This window comes from Triticum urartu, chromosome 3 (genome assembly GCF_003073215.2).
Source record: "Triticum urartu cultivar G1812 chromosome 3, Tu2.1, whole genome shotgun sequence".
NCBI lineage: Eukaryota > Viridiplantae > Streptophyta > Magnoliopsida > Poales > Poaceae > Triticum > Triticum urartu.
The window spans coordinates 33,522,454-33,544,209 of NC_053024.1; the positions used below are offsets into that span (position 1 = coordinate 33,522,454).

The 21,756-nt window shown below is 44.2% G+C and overlaps 2 protein-coding genes across 3 annotated transcripts; one reads left to right on the forward strand and one right to left on the reverse strand.

The window, feature by feature from the left end:
• Positions 1 to 5,288: 5,288 nt before the first annotated feature.
• On the reverse strand, positions 5,289 to 9,660 carry LOC125542564 (probable pectin methylesterase CGR2). Of its 2 annotated transcripts, none has more exons than XM_048705642.1 (7): positions 9,488 to 9,660; positions 9,063 to 9,265; positions 8,893 to 8,956; positions 8,422 to 8,463; positions 7,146 to 7,511; positions 6,314 to 6,369; positions 5,289 to 5,757 (listed from the first exon to the last, which is right to left on the reverse strand). In XM_048705642.1, exons 2-7 carry the CDS (start codon positions 9,183 to 9,185, stop codon positions 5,611 to 5,613), a joined length of 798 nt encoding a protein of 265 aa, XP_048561599.1. In that variant the 5' UTR covers positions 9,186 to 9,265; positions 9,488 to 9,660; the 3' UTR covers positions 5,289 to 5,610. The 2 variants fall into 2 exon arrangements, with proteins under 2 accessions (XP_048561599.1, XP_048561600.1); XM_048705643.1 differs by having other exon boundaries at positions 8,917 to 8,956; positions 9,488 to 9,655.
• Positions 9,661 to 16,624: 6,964 nt separating this feature from the next.
• LOC125542565 (putative receptor-like protein kinase At3g47110) lies at positions 16,625 to 21,110 on the forward strand. Its single transcript, XM_048705644.1, has 3 exons — positions 16,625 to 16,726; positions 17,634 to 20,334; positions 20,433 to 21,110. Exons 2-3 carry the CDS (start codon positions 17,646 to 17,648, stop codon positions 20,816 to 20,818), a joined length of 3,075 nt encoding a protein of 1,024 aa, XP_048561601.1. The 5' UTR covers positions 16,625 to 16,726; positions 17,634 to 17,645; the 3' UTR covers positions 20,819 to 21,110.
• Positions 21,111 to 21,756: the final 646 nt, after the last annotated feature.

A 21,756-nucleotide genomic window follows, 5' to 3' on the forward strand; every position in this document is an offset into this window, starting at 1 on the left:
TCCGATAACGTCGTGTTGTGAGGACCCGTTCGACTACGTCCGTTTGTCTTCTTCATGGACTCGTTCTTCTTCCTTGCGGGATTTCAGGCAAGATGACCATACCCTCGAAATCACTTCTATCTTTGCTTGCTAGTTGCTCGCTCTTTTGCTATGCCTATGCTACGATACCTACCACTTGTTTATCATGCCTCCTATATTGTTGAACCAAGCCTCTAACCCACCTTGTCCTAGCAAACCGTTATTTGGCTATGTTACCACTTTGCTCAGCCCCTCTTATAGCGTTGTTAGTTGCAGGTGAAGATTGAAGTTTGTTCCTTGTTGGAACATGGAGATGTTGTTCCTTGTTTGGAACATGTTTACTTGTTGGGATATCACAATACCTCTTATTTAATTAATGCATCTATATACTTGGTAAAGGGTGGAAGGTCGGCCTTATGCCTGGTGTTTTGTTCCACTCTTGCCGCCCTAGTTTGCGTCATATCGGTGTTATGTTCCCGGTTTTTGCGTTCCTTACGCGGTTGGGTAATAATGGGAACCCCTTGACAGTTCGCCTTGAATAAAACTCCTCCAGCAAGGCCCAACTTTGGTTTTACCATTTGCACTAACAACCTATAACCTTCCCTTGGGTTTTCGCGAGCCCGAGGGTTATCTTTATTTTAAACCCCCCCCCCTCCCCCGGACCAGTGCTCCTCTCAGTGTTGGTCCGAAACGGGCAGCCTGCGGGGCCACCTCGGGGCAACTCGAGGGTTGCTTTACTCGTAGCTTGACCTATCCGGTGTGCCCTGAGAACGAGATATGTGCAGCTCCTATCGGGATTTGTCGGCGCATCGGGCGGCTTTGCTGGTCTTGTTTTACCATTGTCGAAATGTCTTGTAACCGGGATTTCGAGTCTGATCGGGTCTTCCCGCTAGAAGGAATATCCTTCGTTGACCGTGAGAGCTTGTGATGGGCTAAGTTGGGACACCCCTGCAGGGATTTGAACTTCCGAAAGCCGTGCCTGTGGTTATGGGCAGATGGGAATTTGTTAACGTCGGATAACACAATTATAGCATGAATAAAAGACAATTATCATGAACAAGGAAATATAATAATAATGCTTTTATTATTGCCTCTAGGGCATATTTCCAACAGCTCCTTGTTGGAACATGGAGATGTTGTTCCTTGTTTGGAACATGTTTACTTGTTGGGATATCACAATAGCTCTTATTTAATTAATGCATCTATATACTTGGTAAAGGCTGGAAGGCTCGGCCTTATGCCTGGTGTTTTGTTCCACTCTTGCCGCCCTAGTTTCCGTCATATCAGTGTTATGTTCCCGGTTTTTGCGTTCCTTACGCGGTTGGGTAATAATGGGAACCCCTTGACAGTTCGCCTTGAATAAAACTCCTCCAGCAAGGCCCAACTTTGGTTTTACCATTTGCACTTCTTTATTTTAAACCCCCCCGGGCCAGTGCTCCTCTGAGTGTTGGTCCGAAACGGGCAGCCTGCGGGGCCACCTCGGGGCAACTCGAGGGTTGCTTTACTCGTAGCTTGACCTATCCGGTGTGCCCTGAGAACGAGATATGTGCAGCTCCTATCGGGATTTGTTGGCGCATCGGGCGGCTTTGCTGGTCTTGTTTTACCATTGTCGAAATGTCTTGTAACCGGGATTCCGAGTCTGATCGGGTCTTCCCGCTAGAAGGAATATCCTTCATTGACCGTGAGAGCTTGTGATGGGCTAAGTTGGGACACCCCTGCAGGGATTTGAACTTCCGAAAGCCGTGCCTGCGGTTATGGGCAGATGGGAATTTGTTAACGTCCGGTTGTAGAAAACCTGAAGTTGACCTTAATTAAAATACATCAACCGCGTGTGTAACCGTGATGGTCTCTTCTCGGCGGAGTCCGGGAAGTGAACACGGTGTTGGAGTTATGCTTGACGTAGGTTGTTCTAGGATCACTTCTTGATCATACTTTTATCGACCGTGCTTTGCCTTCTCTTCTCGCTCTCATTTGCGTATGTTAGCCACCATATATGCTAGTCGCTTGCTGCAGCTCCACCTCATACCTTTACCGTACCCATAAGCTTAAATAGTCTTGATCGCGAGGGTGCGAGATTGCTGAGTCCCCGTGGCTCACAGATACTTCCAAAACCAGCTTGCAGGTGCCGATGAGTCCGTGCAGATGACGCAACCAAGCTCAGGAGGAGCTCGATGAAGATCTTGTCCTTTGTGTTGTTTCGTTCTAGTGGATCAGTAGTGGAGCCCAGTTGGGGTCGATCGGGGACCTTGTCGCATTTGGGGTTCTTCTTTTATTTTGGTTCCGTAGTCGGACCTTGATTGTATTTGGATGTTGTAATGATTTATTCATGTATTTGTGTGAAGTGGCGATTGTAAGCCAACTATGTATCTTTTCCCTTATGTATTACATGGGTTGTGTGAAGATTACCTCACTTGCGACATTGCTTTCAATGCGGTTATGCCTCTAAGTCGTGCTTCGACACGTGGGAGATATAGCCGCATCGAGGGCGTTATATTGGATCACTTGACTGTATGCATTAAAGATGGAAGAACTGTCCTGCAGGGTGGATGGGTCTGTACAAATACCACACCGACAATCCAACGATCATTCTTGAGGCAGTTACAACAAAGGATCTTTGGATATAGCATTCATTTTTTTGGTTTGCCTGGCTCTCGTAATGACTTGAATGTACTGTCGAGATCACCACTGTTCTCCAAGCTTATTACAGGAGATGCTCCTGCTTGCAACTACTCGGTCAATGGGCACAACTACTCGATGAGTTACTACCTTGCGGATGGCATCTATCCACAATGGGCCACCTTGGCCAAAACAATTTCGTGTTCAAAAGGTAACAAAAATATTCACTTTGCCCAATGTCAAGAAGCTGCTAGGAAAGATGTGGAGAGAGCCTTCTGTGTGCTATAAAAGCGCTTTGCAATTGTTCGTGGCCCTGCCGAGTACTGGAGCTCCAAGGTTCTATGACGGATCATGACTTGTTGCACCAATATTGCATAACATGATCATTGAAAACAAGAGGATGTGCCTGAGAACTTTCGGCACATCACCAACGGGACTCCGGTTGAGTCATAGATGATCCGAATAGGATCTTGGCATTCCTTGAAGGGCATCGCAAGATCGAGAACCGACAAGTTCATGCTCAGCTCCAAGAAGACCGTATTGAGCATCACTGGCAACGTCATAGCGAATCCTAATTGTTCTATCACATGTTATTTGTTACATTTGGACCATTCAGTGTGCTTAAATTTGAATAATTTGGTCTGTAAACTATATCCATGATTTGCTTGAACATTCAAATTTATGTTCGGTTTCTATATGTGTGCCAATATGTACTTCATCCGTTCCAAATTACTCGTCGTGGTTTTAGTAGTTTAAATTTGAACTAAAACCACGACGAGTAATTTGGAACGGAGGGAGTAGCTAATATGTAGTGGCAATGTGGTAATGTATACTACTACCTCCTTTTCAGTTTACAAGTCCTATGCGTATACCTAGGTTGCCAATTTTATCACCTTCATATAAACTATATAACACAAAAATTATACAGTTTGGAAATAGAACATCTAAAGTTTATATTGGTATATTTTTTGTAATATATGACTTGTATTAGGTTAGTCAAATTGACGACCTAGGGGCACGCGCACGCCTTGTAAACTGAGAGAGAGGTAGTAGAATGCAAAGTTTAGAAAGAAGCAAACATTTACTCCGTTAAATATAGGGGATGAGCTAGGTCCGGCCAAATCTTAGTGGAGTAAATATACTCCAACAAGAGTTTACTCTACCGTATCCTCCTCTATTCATTAGGGATCGGTTAGAAATGGCCTTGAGACTCAACCAGTTTGCAGATATGGCCCCAGAGGAGATTAGGAGGCTTTCTAATCCGATATGGAGGTGGCCTGATTCCTAGCTAGATTATTTGGGTTTAATAAAATCTGTATTTCCAGCATCCGCTACATGTATATATTGGAGATCATCTTACGCTTCTTTTTGCGGAGGAGTAAATCGCACTCCTGGTCAACTTGGCACACATTTTCAGTTTGCCTTTTCTAGTGTAGGGTGAAGACCATTCACCCTAGAAATCGTGTAAATTTTGTAGATGGTGCAAATTAAAGCTAGAAAGCTTAAGCATCCATTATGACGAAATTGGTAGTGTTCGTAGAAGCCATCATGCACACAACATCACTGGAGTGTCAAGGCTACTGACGAGAATGTAAGAAATACTGCCAACTGCTGCTGAAACCATTGAAATCTCGAGGTGACCGCAGCCGCAACAGCATCACTGTATTTAACTGGAACGTACTACTATAGTACTGTAAATCTTTGATCCAGTTTGCTTTTCCTGCGGATGCAAACCACAAAACCATACTGTACAACACCCAGAGGTACCCACGCCTAAAATTTACTGAAGAAGAAAGAAGGACCCCGGAAACGAGAGAAGATGATTATCCATTATTCCCATCACAGGAGCGCGTCGCTGCTGGCGGGACAAGTGGGGGCGAACCGGAGCCGGCCAAAGTCGTCGGCGCTGCCGGCGAGGCGGACGTAATAGGACCGTGAGGTTGATGGCGAGTCGCTGCGGGGGAAGGGGCTGTCGCCGGTGGGCGTCCGGCCGCCGTCGATGTAGTGGAGGAGGATGGCCCTGTACAGGAACGGCAGCAAGCCTTCCATGATCCTTGTGTATTGTATAGGGGCACAGAAGGAAAGGATGGAGGCAACAGATTGTTTTATGGGGGTTTATAAACAGGTTAGTGGATGATTACGGCCTTGCTCGGCTTGCAAACTGGATTAGTCAACGAGAGGACACACTCGTGATGATAATGATGGCGACGGGTTGCATGCGTCTGTTGACGAAATGAGTTGATGTCTGCACTTCAAGAGAGGACAAGATGCAATTTCATGTGTTTTTTTTAATCAGATGCAATTTCATATGTATGCGACAGGTATGGAATATTTGAATATGCATGTTCACAAGAACAAAAAAAGAACAAATCTGTTGGTTCTGGTTCAAGGAAGACCAATACAAAGAACACAGAGGTGTGGTTTGAAAACAAAGGACCTCATGACATAATCTAATGGGGTTTGTTATGCCTTCCTGTTTCTTATACGCAATTGTTAGCAAAGCTTCAAATTAGGACATCAACTTATCGTTACAAAGATAAATATGTACTATCTCTAATCCTATGTCTGGTAGACCATCCTTCTCAAGCATCACCCAAACTGAGAAAATTACGACAATGACACCCATCCAAGTAACAAGAAAGAGACACGACACATGACAATCAGCCTCTCTTGGAGGAGTTTACATTTGACACCCAATAATGTAACACATCGTACAACAGTGTAGTAAAGTTCTCGCATATATATCTGTCCTCTGGCCTTGCTTAATAATAACACATAATTTAATCTCCAGAAAGAATCTTTCTAGCAACAGGTGGTAAAGCCTCTCTACACAAGCTACCTACGGCAGAAGGGCTGGCTCTCTTCGTGTGACACACTTCCTCCGCACAGAGTGGGCGGGGGATGATATTGCTTACAAAAACGGTGTGGCGGTGATCCAAGGTGTCATGGATAGACGTTGCCCCGGTCGGCAAGATACTATGAGCTGAGGTGGAAGATTTGACAGTCCGGTTCGTAGTTGCCCTTGGAAGCAGCCTGCTCAAACTTCTTCAATGGCCCTTCGTTCTCTGTCAAGCCTGTCTGGATAAAGTAGCGCGTCCACCATGAATTACTCCGCAACTTTGCCTGTCAACAACACAAAACACAGCAGGTTTTGTCAGTCAAGGCTCTCTGTCACCTGGATCAGAAAAGTATCATCAGAATTTCACAGCCTTCAGTCAGGCGCTTCCTTATTCTATAGGTTCTGGAGCATGTGAATACTTGCACTACATCAGCTACTACTGACAAATCTCACAATCAATAGCACAAATGTACAGCCTAGCAGACTTGGCAATGTGCAACACTGATGTGCAACACAGTAGGTCAGAAACTTGGTTAACATATGAGATAATGAGATACAATTCATTCTATAATGTATTGATGCGATATATCCAAACATGAAAATGTCACATGAGCAGGATTTGGTAAAGCATAAGCACGGATCACTGGGTGACTATTAACCTATTTGGTAAACACAGAACTCTTCAGTGATTTATAATGATTCCTTTTTGGGTCACGAGCATTAAATGTGTTCAATTTGTTTTAGCTTGAGTTCAGTAAAGTGGACATCATGAACTTGATGTCATATAGGAAACATTTCTTAAGGCCGCCATGCCAGCAATGAGAAGTCATTTGTACGTACCGGTCTTCCAAATTTTGGTAGCTCAGAAACTTTAGCCTTCTGCTGTCCTGGATTGCCTGGATAAGAGTAACAGAAATAAATATTAGCTTGGATATTTTATATCATCCACCAGACACAAGCAAAACATGTACATATACCACAGAATTAATGGTCATTAAATAATATTGTATAAATACAAACATCAAGCTGTACTACTATTCCCCAACAAGTCAGAAAAGGGAAGCATTTCAGGATGTGCGCGGCCAAAGTTTCTACAGTTTGGCACCAATATGTTTAGAAACATCTATACTCGGAACGAAGGAACTAAAGATTTGATTTGGAAAGTACTTCCATGCTACTATAATTGTTGGGATCTACAGATATACTCAACTAGTGGTCAAAGTTGTGTTTTGTGGACTATGTTATATCCAAATAACACTGCTATGTTACTTAATAACAGTATTATCAGAAATAAGTTCGAGGGGAGCCATCCTCAACTATTGGCAGAACATTGGCAGGAACAAGGCAAAAGTAAATAAAAAGGATTGCTCTCTCTATATCTCAGAAATACATACAAAGAAGATCAGTAATGTTATCTCTGAAGATGAACAAATGCATGCAACTATACTCCCCCCATTCCTAAATATAAGTCTTTGTAGAGATTCCACTATGAACCACATACGGATGTATATAGATGCATTTTAGAGTATAGATTCACTCATTTTACTCCGTATGTGGTCCATAGTGGAATATCTTCAAAGACTTATATTTAGGAACGGAGGGAGTACATAAAATAAAGGTCCTCCCAAAGAAAAGGAAGTAAATGTCCCAAAATGAAAAGAGAAGGACATACCAGTAAAGATAACAAGGCCATCGGTGGAGACCCTTGCTAAATCTGGAAGTGTTTTGTTCAGATACCTTGGGGTCAGATAATCCAAAGCATCTGACACGACAACAAGGTTAAAAGAATCTGGGCGGTATGGAAGAGAGAACTTGATATCAGACAAACGGACAAATCCCTTGCGCACAAGGCTTTTGCAGCTACTATCAGCATCATCCAAATCATAAGGCTCCACTCCCCATGCTTCCTTCCCTTCTTTCAACAAGTTAGAAACTACTGTACAACTATCTGGGCCTACATGGAGAACCTTCTGCATAGCACTGCCATACGCCTTTTTAAGATAAGGAAGTGCCTGGATAACTTCTGATGTGCAAGAACCTGGATGCAAATGCAAAACAAAGGAGGTAATTAAAGGAGGACCATACAATTCCTCCCAGTCATGATCTGGGAAACAAAATACAAAGAAGACAGTAACACACAACACAATCAGATCAACCAAAAATCAATGTTCACTGAAGACCAGGCCACTGTAAAATATCTGTGTTGGCTTGTAACAAGCTGATAATTAACCATTTCTAAGATACTCCCTCCGTCCCATAGTATAAGACGTTTTTGCAAGCTAACATAACTTATAAAAGTGTCTTATATTGTGGGACGGAGGGAGTAGTTTATTATAACTTTGGGGATTTACTACTTGGCTATTCTGACGATTATGATAACAGAGTAAACAAGGATAACAAATTTCCTGCATTAGAGCAGACCACACGACAAAATTATGTTGGTAAGATACAGTTTGCTTGTTGTGTGAGCATATTAATAATTTAATATGCACTATTACATCTCCTAATGAAAACTAAAGACAACCTTATAACAAACAAACTAGGAGGCTGGAAGAACAAATATAGATAAGAGTCAAAATGCAGGATAGGCCCAGGACACTCCTATTATCAATCAAATCAACACATATAATGTGGATGTCCCATGTGAGCATCATGTGCTGTAGTGCTATTAAACAATGATACAACAACAGAATATAATATCTTCAATGCAAAGTATGGTACTTGTAGCAAAAAAGTTTGAAACAACAACTGCACAATACATTATAACGAGAGTAAGCTTGAAACAGACAGAAAAGGGAACAGTTTCGAGTTACAAGTAAAAACGTTCACAATGTATCCAACTCACAAGTTCAGGAGGCATAATTCAGAAACTTGCATCAGGTGACTCTATAAATAAGAGTAAGATTCAGCTTGACACACGGAAGAAGTGACACAAAAGAATTATATACCTTCAGCTCTGCTCACAGATTCTCTGCTCGTAACAGTTACACCTGGCCATTGGGGAAAGAGTCAAACAAGAAGTATTAGATCACAATATTTACATCTTTCTCACTGAGGCCAGACCACAGATCAGTAACTTCAATCACAGAGTATATCCATAACACCATATAACAGTCCTAGAAACCCCAATACTATTTGAATGTGACAACCAGTTTATTTTCGAATAAAGTGTGGATGATCAATTAATATATAAACAGCAGGTACAATACAACTCTACTCTAGATACTTTATCACAATAACATCACTACAAGCACACATACTCCCAAATTCAGTATCGACTCGCTAACTGAAACAACTTCAGTTGAAAGCAGAGCAGAGAACAGAGCAACAGAGCTGCTTTCATGGCAGTGTTGCAAATTTTGCCAGCCATTTTGCAATCTACACAGCAATTACAGACACACGGCAAGGGAAACGCGTACCGAAGCTGGGAATTTGCAACCCACCTGAGCCGCTGTTGAAGTAGACGATGAGAATAATCACTCCCTGCAACAAATAAACAAACAACCAGCAGCAGAAACGTCTTGAGCATTCAGCCAAACAACAGCGTCAGCACTCTAGCGAGGGAGAAGAGGGGGTGAAAGGTGGTTACCAGGGCGAGCAGTGCCATGGTGAGCACGGAGGGCGAGCGCGACTTGTGGTGGAGCAGGCTGGCGACGGTGGGCAGGCCCCCGTCCGAGGCCCGGCGGCCGGGGTTCACAGCCCTCCTCGACATCCTCCGCTCCTTGGTCCCCACCCTGCCCGACGGGATCGATCCGCTCGGCCGAGCTTCTCCCCTCTCCCTCCTCGATCACCCTGCGCCGACGAGTCGCGGCGTCAGATTGAAACAGCCCGCACCCACAAAAACCTAAGAGAAACCAACTCCCGCAATGCCGCGAGCGCGCGCGTCCCCCGCGGCGCACAGGCAGATCGATCGGCCGCGCGGGGGACTGGGCCTGGGCTCACGCGCGCCGCGGGCTCGCACGGAAACCCCGGGAATCGCGGCGACTGCTGCGGGGGGGAGGAGAGGGTGGGTACCTGTAACGGCGGCGGCGGTGGCGGGGAGGGGGTGACGGCGTCGGCGTCGGCGGGGGCGCTAGGGTTGGGGCGGATCTGGGGGGCGGCGGAGCGGGGCGGGGGATCGGAGTGGAGTGGGGTGGGGGGAGAGCGAGGCGAGTGGGTGGCGATCCGACGAGATAGGGACGGGAATGGGAGCTGTCACGGAGTTAAGAGCCCGAATCGGTTTTATTATCGTGCCGCACTATATATACGCGTCGGTGCGCCGTGGATTAGTGCGGGGCGGCCCGAATCCCGACGCGCATTAGATTCGGGGATGTCGGTCGCGGCGCTGCCGCACGCTGACCGCTGGGGCCTGTGACTCTATTTTTTTTCCTTTTATTTTCGCATTTTTTTTCCATTCCGTAGGCTCGCTGGCCCGGGTTTGGGAGGTGGGTTCCGGCCCAACCCACACCAGCCAGGCCGCGTCAACGGTCGAACCAATGCGTTGACCCGGTCAAAACGATCGGCGCGCCTCGCACTGTCATTTCCCCTGTTGATGTTGCAACGCACTGCTCGAATGGACTGGACAGAGTGGACGCTGGCCAGCTTTTTCCGTGCCGGCATGAAACCCGGCCGGCCCGCGTCGCCGTGTCAGGTCGTGACACGTGATGCGGGCTGTGCTTGGGCCGGGCCGGCCCGGTTGCATCCGGCACGTGTTGTGATTGTTAGGGGAACTTGTATAATGTAGTCATGTTTTCGTAAACAAAAAAATAGGGCTTTTCGGATAAATATTTATTACTCCCTCCGTCTCATAATATAAGACGTTTTTTGATACTAGTGCAATGTCATAAAACGTCTTACATTCTTGGACGGAGGGAGTAGTATATACAGTACTTCATAAGGTGCTTTAATTAGTTCCTCAAAATAGAAAATGCATACTGTAGTTAAAATTTTTGATTTAAAATGATGAAGTGTAATATTTATTGTATTGGGCCATGTCTGCGATGGCCCGGGCCAAAGGCCGCATGGGCCATTAGGCCATGCTTGGGCCTTCCCTTGGCATGTAAACTGGGTCAGTCTAGTCCGGTTTGTCGGGGTCCGAAGCACAATGGGTTCAGACCTGACTGGCATGGCACGGGCCTTGTCCCAAGTTTAAGCACTAGTATAAAGTAAGGTTGCAATGGCGAAGGTAAATCAAACACCACTCCATTGTTCTTTTTTTCCCCTAAAAAAAGGTAAATCAAACAACACTCCATTGTTCTTTTTTTTCCCTAAAAAAAGATAAATCAAACAACACTTCAAAACTGCACACGTGTATGCTTGGTCTCTTCTTTGTGCCTTCTCTCCCCAGCGGCAAAGGAAAAAAATGATAGCGAGAAAAATCCTCAAGTAAATCACGCCGTTAATCTTTGGATAGCTGTCTCGACCAATATACATGTATAGCTACCCGGCCATGAATACTGCCAGTTATCTACTTAATTATCTTGGTCCTGGTGCCTTGTGGTGCATTTTTGTAGTCAACAACTACTCCTTGTATGGAAAAGAGACAAAATAGGTTATACTGCTCGACTTCAAGGATACAATCAGCATTGATCCGTAGCAAGCCTTCAGATCCTAGAACGGTAGCACTCTTTTTTGCAATCGGGAAGGTGTCATGTGCAGGTCCTGGAACGATGGCACTCCCATTCTCAACCTCTTCTCTCAAGATTCCAATGAGTTTCTTTAGATGGACATCATCCCACACCGCCTTCTCAGTCATACTTCAATCAAGCAAAAAAAGGTCAATACTCCACCCCTTGTGTAACAATTATACATTATGTAAACAAAAGAACTGTCAAATCTGCATGAGCGTAGCACTACTAGAACTAGACGCAATCGAATCATAATTTCAAACAAAAAAGGCAATCATTTGCCTGTATAAGCATCAGCGCATACACATATGAAGCACAAATCCACTCACATATAAACTTGAAAGTGCACTAGAGAGTAGCAATATGCAACAAAGTACTAATGAATGTGAACTCACAATATCCAATTTATGGCTAATAATCATCCAATCACTGAAAGCTGGAAAAAAAACATTACATGAACAGAGAAGGTGAGATCAATAGGAAGTATGGACGGGGGTGGGGGGATGAGAGAGGGGAGGGGTGGAGTACCTTGTTGTGGACGGGGGATGGCAGCGGCTCGATGCAGTGCACGGAGGGCAGCGGCTCGATGTAGTGCATGGAGGGGTAGCGTTTGGGTGGCTGGACAGACGGGGAAATGGCAGCGCATCGAGGGAGGGTATGTCGAAGGGCGGCGCAGCGATGGATGACCGGCCAAATGGCAGCGCTGCCCGGTGATCCAACCTTAGCTCGTGATAACAACGACTGCTTCCTGGTCTTGTGTTTTTTTACAGGAGAGCGAGGAATGGGGGAGCCCTTGGCAGCTCTCTTTTTTAGGGAGGAGGAGGGTTGTTCGATTGCTCGCGTCACACGCACTGGAAGAAAAATAATGAATCATTTTTCACTTGGGAGTGGTAAAGGAGGGCAAATAGTATCCAAGTTCTAGGGAAAGGCTGAAAACGGTTGGTTTAGAAGCCTGAGAAGTTGGGGTTGGCCTGCTGCGAGATTTGCACTGCATAAAAGCTGTGGGTTCTCCAAAAACTGCTTCAAAAATTTATCCCTTTGGTTGGCTTCTAACTTCTTCAAAGCAAAAGTTGGTAATAAAGCCCAACGAAATACAACCTAAACCATGATGCCGTTCTTTTGGCTTATGTTCGCCCATGACAATTGATAACGACGCTTGAGAAGCGTGTGCTCTTCCCATCCCTCTTCCACCTTCACTTGGGGCTTGAGAACCATGAGATGTTTGTGTTCTTCCTATCCCCCCTCTTCCCCTTCCTCCTTCAGGATGGGCTGCAACTAGGAAACATAGTATAAGATCCTATCATTTTTGAAGAAAGTAGAAAGAGAATAATAAATATAATTATACCCACTATTTTATTAATTACTATTTAAGTTCACAAATATAAGATGTTTTGGATATTTCAATATGGACTACATATGGACTAAAATGAGTGAATAAACACACTAAAAGTTAGAACATCTTATATTTGTGAACAGAGGGAGCAACACCCTATGTTCACAATTTATTTGGTTTATGTCATAGACATGCCTTGCCACATTTCATATTTCTATGGTCCATGGGTCATAGACCTAATTGTGGCCCACCCTTTGTTGACAAACCATCACATTTCCTAAACTTTTATGTTGCAAAACTAATGTTGGATAAAAAATGCTTGACAGGCTAACACCATCCGAGTAATCACTTAATTTCTTAGAAACCATTCCCTGATGTATTTTCTTTACATGTTCTTGGGACTCTCTCCACATTGGGAGACCTAATTGCCAAATACTATTCAAGAATTAGATTAACATTTGAACTGTCTAGTCTCTCCATTCTCATTTATTCTTGTTCAACATTTGCAGAAGAGAGTTTCCTATGTGGCATTTCTGGTAGTCGTATTTACCCCGGCGCACAACAATTGCAAAAAAAAAACTAATAACCATGTCGCAATAGAGAAATATAGATGGAGAACAAGAGATGAAGCCAACGGATGATAAATTCCTGCATATTGACACTAAGTTTCTTCTCATTCATCAGCAAATATGCATATGTAGTCCCGTTGATCGTCCATAGTAGAACATCAGTAAAAGCCGAAGAGGAAAAAGTAGTGAGAACGACAAGACTTGACGATGCAATAGTACAAGAACCTTCAATCTACTGCAATCATGTCCATGGAATTTGATTGGATCAAAGCTGTTCAATTTTCCTTTTTGTACATTATAATGACATGACTATATGGTTTTTTGTATGAACACAAGAGGTTTTAAGATGGTTTGTGACTCTGATCGACATTGATCTCATGGCTTTAATCCAAATATGTTGAGTGTTCCCTGTCACAAGTGCCCCCTCCAAGTTGACATTTGTTAAATTTACCTGCATGATGAAACAAGAAAAGCTAAATCACAATAATAAGTTCGCTGAACCGAATGTATGATGTTCAGCCAAATCAGAGCAGCACAAGCATATAACTGTTTATTTTGAACCTAAACTATCATAATATCCTGCTGCGTACGCTGTCGAGCGACTGATGTACCTTTGTCTCATTTTCCAGCTAGAAGCCGTCGTTTCTAAGGTCGGCGTCAGAGACATCAGCGTTAGAAGTATAATGCGTTTGAGATAGAGATAGAATTAGTAATGTTTTGTCTTGTACTTCAAGTTTCTACCCCACCATGTACTCTATATAATTCCTCACGAGGTTAGATCACAACAACATAATATTCATCCATCCTACAATTTCTACATGGTATTAGAGCGGTTTGTCCAACGACGCCGATCCTAAAACCTTACACCACTTCTGCAGCACACCACCCCCGAGCCCCGAGGAGAGGGGGCACGACACCCGATCAATCAAAGATTAGATTGTTCTCGCAGTTTAGATTCAAATTTTCAGTTCCCCGTCATTAGATCAATTTCAGTTTTAGAAATTCTCATTAAATTAGTTTTTCCATTAGCTATCAAAAAAAATCCGACGATCCTTAGATGCAATTCGGTGAAAAGAAAATGCATTCTCATACGTCAGGCGTAGGCATCCATCCCGTTCGTATACGCGCATCTCCCGGCGGCTGCGTCTGCACCGACTTCTTCATCCGATCTGATCAAGCCGTCGCCAATAAACCAGAAGGCGGCACACTCATGCGGCGGGGCAGGTTGACCCTGTCACGACCGCACGATCGACTGCAACGCGCGCGAACTACGGGTAGCCGGCGACTTGAGCGAGATCGCGAGGAGCAGGCGTACGCGGGGCTCGGGCGGCGGAGCAGCGCCAGCTTCGATCCGGGCTACACACGGCAGGCAACAGCTGTCTCCACGCGCGGGACTCCAGCCCAGGAACAAGTTGGCTTCATCGATCTAGCAACCAACCATGAGCTAGGCACACAAGGAGATCAGCAGAATCATTATGTTTGCATGCAGCCATGCAGGTAATTTCCATCGGTGCTAACCACTTCGTCTATCCAGAGCACACAGGACGGCGCTTCTCGCGATCGAATCCGTGTAGGCAATATGCCTATACCAATAAGATCGTCCGGCGCGGCCCTGTCTCTGTTCGGACCCGCTGTCCACCATCTACCGATCTGCATCTGCACCAAACCATCATCTACACCGAGTGCTGCATCCCGAGCCCAGCTACATCACCTCCTGCATCGACCAACGCCGCCGATCTGTACCTTCACCGAGCTGTCTAACCTGCACCGAGCAATCTGCACCGACCTGCGCCACATCATTGAGCTGTATGACTACATCACGCTCAAGAAGAAAAAAGAATCTTAGTCGAGCACATCTATGAGAAGCGACCGTGACATGCACCGACTTCTCCGACACGACACGGCATCGACACATCGTCGTCGCCAGGGACGCCTTCAAGTGACATCATCGTTGACACGCCGCTACAAAGTCATCGCCGACACTTCATCGCCAAGGTCTTCATCAACATGGTCTTGACCAACAACTTTGTCAACACACCGCCGCCGTCTCGTCCACAAGATGGATACCTAGCGTCTGACAGACTTTTCTGCAAGACGCGACCTCGACGACGGCAATGACCACGTCACGACGACGGCATCAACCACGTCATCCACGACAGCACGACTGCATCGACACATCGTCACTGTAGTGACGACCCCTACACGGCCACACGGTTCTGGCAAAACCGATGTGTGGTTGATGGGTTTTCTCCAGTCCCGCCAAAACCGGTGGACTCATCGCTGACGGCACACTCTGACATTCGCAAGGTGTATCGTTCACGACTGCAGTTTCGTCCTCTACAACATAGTGCATTTTTTTCGTCTCCGGCTTTGTGTGGCTTCATCATCCACGACGACTACACCATCGACTATGACTACCTCGACCACGGTTACATCACCATCATCGGCTACCTCGACATCACATTAATGGCTACATCTACAGTTACTCATCGGCAACAACTCCAGTCAACAGCGTCCGCGTTGTCACTAGCGTCCACGCCACTCCCGCTGTGACTGTGGGAGGGAATAGAGGAGAGGCAAGGAAGGCACCAAAAGGAGACGCAGTCACCGCCCTAGGTGCCGACACATCAGAGACGATAGAAGCGCAAGACTTCAAATTCAGTCGCAATCGTGCGCTTCGCTCCCGCTACGACTGAGCGGGAATGTTAGAAGTATAATGTGTTTGAGATAGAGATAGAATTAGTAATGTCTTGTCTTGTACTCCAAGTCTCTACCCCATCATGTACTCTATATAATCCCAGGGTTAGATCACAACAACACAATATTCATCCATCCTACAATTTCCACAATCAGCACCTAAGTCACCATCAAACAGCCAAAAATTTGTAGGCAGTCATAACTTCATGGCTTGACTCTTGGCATATGCAGTGCAGGAATCACAAGTTCAAAACAACCACCTGTTAGGTCTGCATCGAGGAAGCTGGCGGCAAGCAGCTTTGCACGGTTTCGCCTCTGAAGTTGTTCCGCCGCAGTATAGACTGCAGCTAGAACACAGATTTAGAAAAACAGCCAAAACACTCTGAATATTCAGTGGTTCAGTTTTATTTCTTCAATGAAAGTTCGGTCAGAACCTGCGTGCTACATGAATCTATCCAAATCCAAGTACATGAATCTATCCAAGGACCAGCCCTGGTGTGGATTCCGGCCTAACCCCGGCCTGCCAAGTCAAAAGTCGACACTAGATGGCATGATTAGAGTCAGTGCGCCTGACACCATAGTAGCAAACCCCGCCCTTAGATAACCATGTGAATACATAGCATGCATATCCAGCTTTGAACGGTGAAGAAAGTGGGTGCTATTCCCACGTGATATTATATGCTGATCAGACCACTTGTGCACTAAATTAAACGCCGATGATCGAACCCATGTATAATGCATTGTACTCTCCCTCTGTAAAAAAATATAAGATCGTTTACATCACTAGTTTATATTAATCTAAATGATCTTATATTTCATTACGGAGGGGGTATCTAGCTAGCTAGTGCATCATCTGAGAGTGGACAACAGAAAGCTAGTGCATTTTTATTCGAGGTTCGTGCCTATAAAACAAGGCGCAATGGGGAACACTCAAACTCCGAACCATGTTCTCGCCTCTGCCTTGCAGCTGTAGGCACTCCAAAACAAGAAGAAGAAGAACAACAACAAGAAAGAAGGAGGAGGGAAAACCTGGAAAGGAGATCCCTAGGTACGTATGTGATTCACACCACGACACGATCGATCCATGAATAAATGAATAATATGTCTGCCAAAATATGCTTCCTCCGTCCTTATTTCTATTGCGCCCAAATATTTCAAGGTTCAATTTTGACAATCATTTTGACCAGCAAAACATGTTTATGCGTCATAAAAGTTATAGTTTCCGACAGTATAATTTAGTATTTCAATATGCATCTGACGTGAGATTTATAGGTTAAAAATCTGACGCCCATAGGTACGTCGTATCTCGATTGAATGCATGGCAATTAGTAGCTGCAACATGGCAATTTTTCTGACAATTTTGCACTACATGGCAATTTTCATTTTGAAACATGGTGAATCCTTTACTACGTAAGCATGGTAAATTTATCTGTTTTCACATGACAAATCTGGGCTTCGCTGAGAAACACTAAGAATATGATGTCGGACTTTAACATTTACCATAACTTAATAACATGTGACTAATATATTAAGGGTCCAATTATTGCTCCAATTCAATTACGAAACAGGATGGTACCATGTAAATAGAGATGTAGGGAGTACTCCCTCCGTTTCTTTTTACTCCGCATATAAAATTTGGTCAAAGTCAAACTGCACAAAGTTTGACCAAATTTATATAAAAAATATGAACATCTATAATACTAAAACTATATAGTATGAACATACGTTTCATGGTGCATCTGATAATGTTGATTTCATATTGTAAATGTTTATATTTTTTAATATAAAGTTAGTCAAACTCTACAAAGCTTGACTTTGACCAAACTTTATATGCGGACTAAAAAGAAATGGAGGGAGTATTATATTAGTAGTATTGACTACTTAAAATTAACCTTCACCTTATGTATGCATACATAGAGAATACTGATGATCGATCAACATATACATGTATGCAGAGCAACCTGGCCATGAAAGTGAATACAGTCGAAAAGCTACTTCTCTTGGTGTTGGTGACCTTCAGTGCACATCATGTGGTCGTCGTGTGCAGCTCCTCCTTCTTACATGGAAATGTCACAGATATGTTATCACTGCTTGACTTTAAGGATGCAATCAGTCTCGATCCACAACAAGCCTTCATGTCTTGGAATGATAGCACCCACTTTTGCAATTGGGAAGGTGTCTTGTGCACAGTGAAGGCTCCACGTCGTGTCATCTCTCTAAACCTTACAAGTCGAGGTTTAATAGGACAAATCTCTCCTTCACTTGGGAACCTAACATTTCTACATTCTCTAGCCCTGACAGAGAACACACTTACTGGAGACATCCCAACCTCCCTCGGTCACCTGCATCGCCTCCAAACCCTACGTCTGAATAATAACACACTGCAAGGAAGGATACCGAGTTTTGCAAACTGCACAGAGCTAAAGGTGTTTCATGTTGCATTTAACAATCTAGTCGGCCAATTTCCTGCTGATTTTCCTCCTCACCTTCAGATGTTGCAGGTTTCAGATAATAACCTTACTGGCACCATCCCACCTTCTCTTGCCAATATCACGACACTAACCCACATTACCTTCTCTTATAATCACATCAGGGGAAATATTCCAAGTGAGTTTGCAGATTTGGCTAGCCTGCAGTACCTGTATGCAGCTGTCAACCAGCTAACAGGCAGATTTCCACAAGCCATCTTGAATCTTTCTACTCTCATCGGCCTTGACCTTGGTCCCAATGGTCTAAGTGGAGAGGTACCACCAAATCTCTGTGCCTCTCTGCCCAATCTCCAGATACTTGTATTAGCGGAGAACTTCTTTATAGGAAACATTCCTAGTTCATTCACTAATGCTTCCAATATATATGATGTTGATTTATCAATCAACAACTTCACCGGATTGGTGCCCACCACGATTGGTAGACTTACCAAACTCTCATATTTAAATCTTGGACAAAATCAACTCCAAGCTAATAGCAAGCAAGATTGGGTGTTTTTGGACAACTTAGGTAACTGCACTGAGCTACAGATGTTCTCCCTGAGTTCGAATCGTATATCGGGGCATGTACCAAGTTCACTGGGTAACCTTTCCAATCAACTCCAAGAATTATACCTGGGAGAAAATCAACTATCAGGAGACTTTCCTTCGGGCATAGCGAACCTTTGCAACCTTATTCTGTTATCATTGGGGGCTAATCACTTTACGGGTGTGGTTCCGGAGTGGATAGGGACAGTTAAAACTTTGCAACTAGTAGATTTAGGAGGAAACTACTTCACCGGGGGTATTCCATCATCCTTGTCAAACTTGTCTCAATTAGGATCTCTATATCTTGACTCGAACCAGTTCATTGGTCATATACCACCAAGCCTCGGAACCTTACCAATGCTTCAATGTTTGGACATTTACAACAATAATCTTAGTGGTAGAATTCCAATGGAGATCTTCAAAATTCCAACACTGTTCATACTTAAATTGTCTTCCAACAGCCTTGATGGACAACTTCCTACCGACATTGGAAATGCCAAACAACTCGTACATTTGTTACTTTCATCGAACAAGCTATCCGGAGATATTCCAAACACTTTGGGTGATTGTGAAAGTTTAGAAGACATCGAGCTAGGCTCGAATATTTACAGCGGAAGTATTCCTGCTTCATTAGGCAACATAAGCGGCCTCAAAGTTTTGAATTTGTCTGCCAATAACTTAACTGGGTCAATACCAACATCTCTTGTCAACCTACAACTTCTTGAGAAACTAGATTTGTCATTCAACCATCTAAAAGGAGAGGTTCCAACAAAAGGGATATTTAAGAATGCAACTATTGTGCGGATTGATGGAAATCAGGGGCTTTGTGGTGGGGTACTAGAGTTACACATGCTAGCATGTTCTGTTATGCCTTTAAATTCAATTAGGCACAAGAGATCCCTGATGCTCAAAATAATTACTCCAATAGCCAGCATGGTGTCACTTGCTATGGTCATATTTGTTTTATTTCTTTGGAGAGGAAAACACAAGAGGAATTCTGTATCACTGCCATCATTTGCTACAAAATTTCTCAAAGTTTCTTTCAAGGACCTAGCCAAAGCAACACATGGATTCTCAACGTCCAACCTAATTGGCAGAGGGAGTTATAGTTCTGTATACCAAGGAAAACTAGTGGAATATGAAAATGAGGTCGCCATAAAAGTCTTCAACTTAGAGACAAGAGGAGCGCAAAAGAGCTTCATTGCAGAATGTAATGTGTTGAGAAATGTGCGGCACCGTAATCTGGTCCATATCATAACTGCATGCTCAAGCATCGATTCTAATGGTAATGACTTCAAGGCCCTAGTGTACGAGCTGATGCCAAGAGGAGACTTACATAAACTGCTATACTCGAACCGGGACCATGAAGGCTCTTCTGATTGGTACGTCATTACAATGGCCCAACGCATAAGCATTTTGGTGGATGTAGCAGATGCACTGGAGTACCTACACCACAACAACGAAGGCACAATGGTTCATTGTGATTTGAAGCCTAGCAACATTCTTTTGGATGACAATATGACAGCTCATGTTGGAGACTTTGGCCTGGCAAGATTCAAAGTTGGCTCAACTACATCATCTCAGTGTAATTCAAGTTCTTCTTCGGTTGCCGTAATGGGAACAATTGGATATGTTGCTCCAGGTAATTGACTTTTAATAAAATCATGTCAGCACATTTATTTTCTCCATTGTATATCAATGAAAGCAAAATTCACTACTTCTCTATTCATTAATCTGTAGAATATGCAAGAGGTGGTCAAGTTTCAACAGCCGCGGATGTTTACAGCTTTGGTGTCGTTCTCCTCGAGATATTCATTCGAAGAAGGCCAACTAATGACATATTTAAGGATGGACTGAACATTGTGAAGTTTACAGAGATTAGCTTCCCTGATAGGGTATTGGAGATGGTCGATCCCCAGCTGCTACAGGAGTTGGAGGAAACTCCAGTGGCGTTGAGGGAAAAAGGTGTAAATTGTCTGCTACCTATTCTAAACATTGGCCTTTGCTGCACCAAGTCATCTCCAGGTGAACGCATCAACATGCAGGAGGTGTCTGCCAAGCTACATGGAATCAAGGATGCATATTTGAGAAGCAGTTCTGTTGTTTCAGTAACATTAGCTACCTGAATAAGTTGTTGTACTTGTATAATCGACGTTTATCACATACTCCCTCCGTTCCGAATTACTTGTCGCGGGTATGAATGTATCTAGATGTATTTTAATTCTAGATACATCCATTTCTGCGATGAGTAATTTGAAACGGAGGGAGTATAATGTATGTAAGGACCCAGATTTACAACCAAACCCTCTGTGTGTTACTGTATCAGCCCAGGGCACTGAAAAACTGAGATGAATAGCATTTTCATGTATCAATATTACAAAACAAACATATATTTTATTTACTACTCCCTCCGATTCATATTTATTGTCACTGATTTAGCACAAAGTAGTACTTGTATAAGGAGAAAGGAACAAAAGAATAAGTTCTGTGTGATGGTCACTCAACCGGATACAGAGTTTCCAGCAAAATTCAGACCAGCCATGTACTCCTACTTAGTCTGAACCCAAACGATTATATATGATCTGCTTTGCTGCCACCGTGTAGCTACTACTGTAACCTTGTCACATTTGCCAGAGAGATGTTTCTAAGTAGATCAGCGTCCGAGAGACAGGCACCTGTGCTGACAATCACACATTTTTTTCCCAGAACTTGACACATGACAGTGAGCAAGCATCACGACAACTAGTTGACTCTCTACTAGTTGGGACAGACGAGAATATAAGGAACAAATGCAAACCAGTGGCCTGCCTGTAGGGTCTGCTTCAGGCGCCGAGCAGCTTTGTGCCTTTGAAGTGTGAAGTTTGTCTAAGAACACATATTCAGAAGGGGGAGTGCTTCGGTACAACCCCCCCCCCCCCCCCCCTAAAACGTATAGTGGGTAGTATGATAATTTCACATTAGGTATAGGAATACCCACCCGATGCTGTACGTCGCGCGCGACGTCGTACGCCCGCCCGCCCGCCCGCCCGCCCGCATACCCGCACCCGTCGCCGTACGCCCTCAC

Coding starts and splice junctions, on each gene's coding strand:
- LOC125542564 (XM_048705642.1), bottom strand. CDS start 9,185: ATGTCGAGGAGGGCTGTGAACCCCGGCCGCCGGGCCTCGGACGGGGGC. Junction 8,957..9,062: donor CCATGGCACTGCTCGCCCTG/GTAACCACCTTT, acceptor TATTTGTTGCAG/GGAGTGATTATTCTCATCGT. Junction 6,370..7,145: donor TGGCCTTGTTATCTTTACTG/GTATGTCCTTCT, acceptor ACTCTTATCCAG/GCAATCCAGGACAGCAGAAG.
- LOC125542565 (XM_048705644.1), top strand. CDS start 17,646: ATGAAAGTGAATACAGTCGAAAAGCTACTTCTCTTGGTGTTGGTGACC. Junction 20,335..20,432: donor AATTGGATATGTTGCTCCAG/GTAATTGACTTT, acceptor ATTAATCTGTAG/AATATGCAAGAGGTGGTCAA.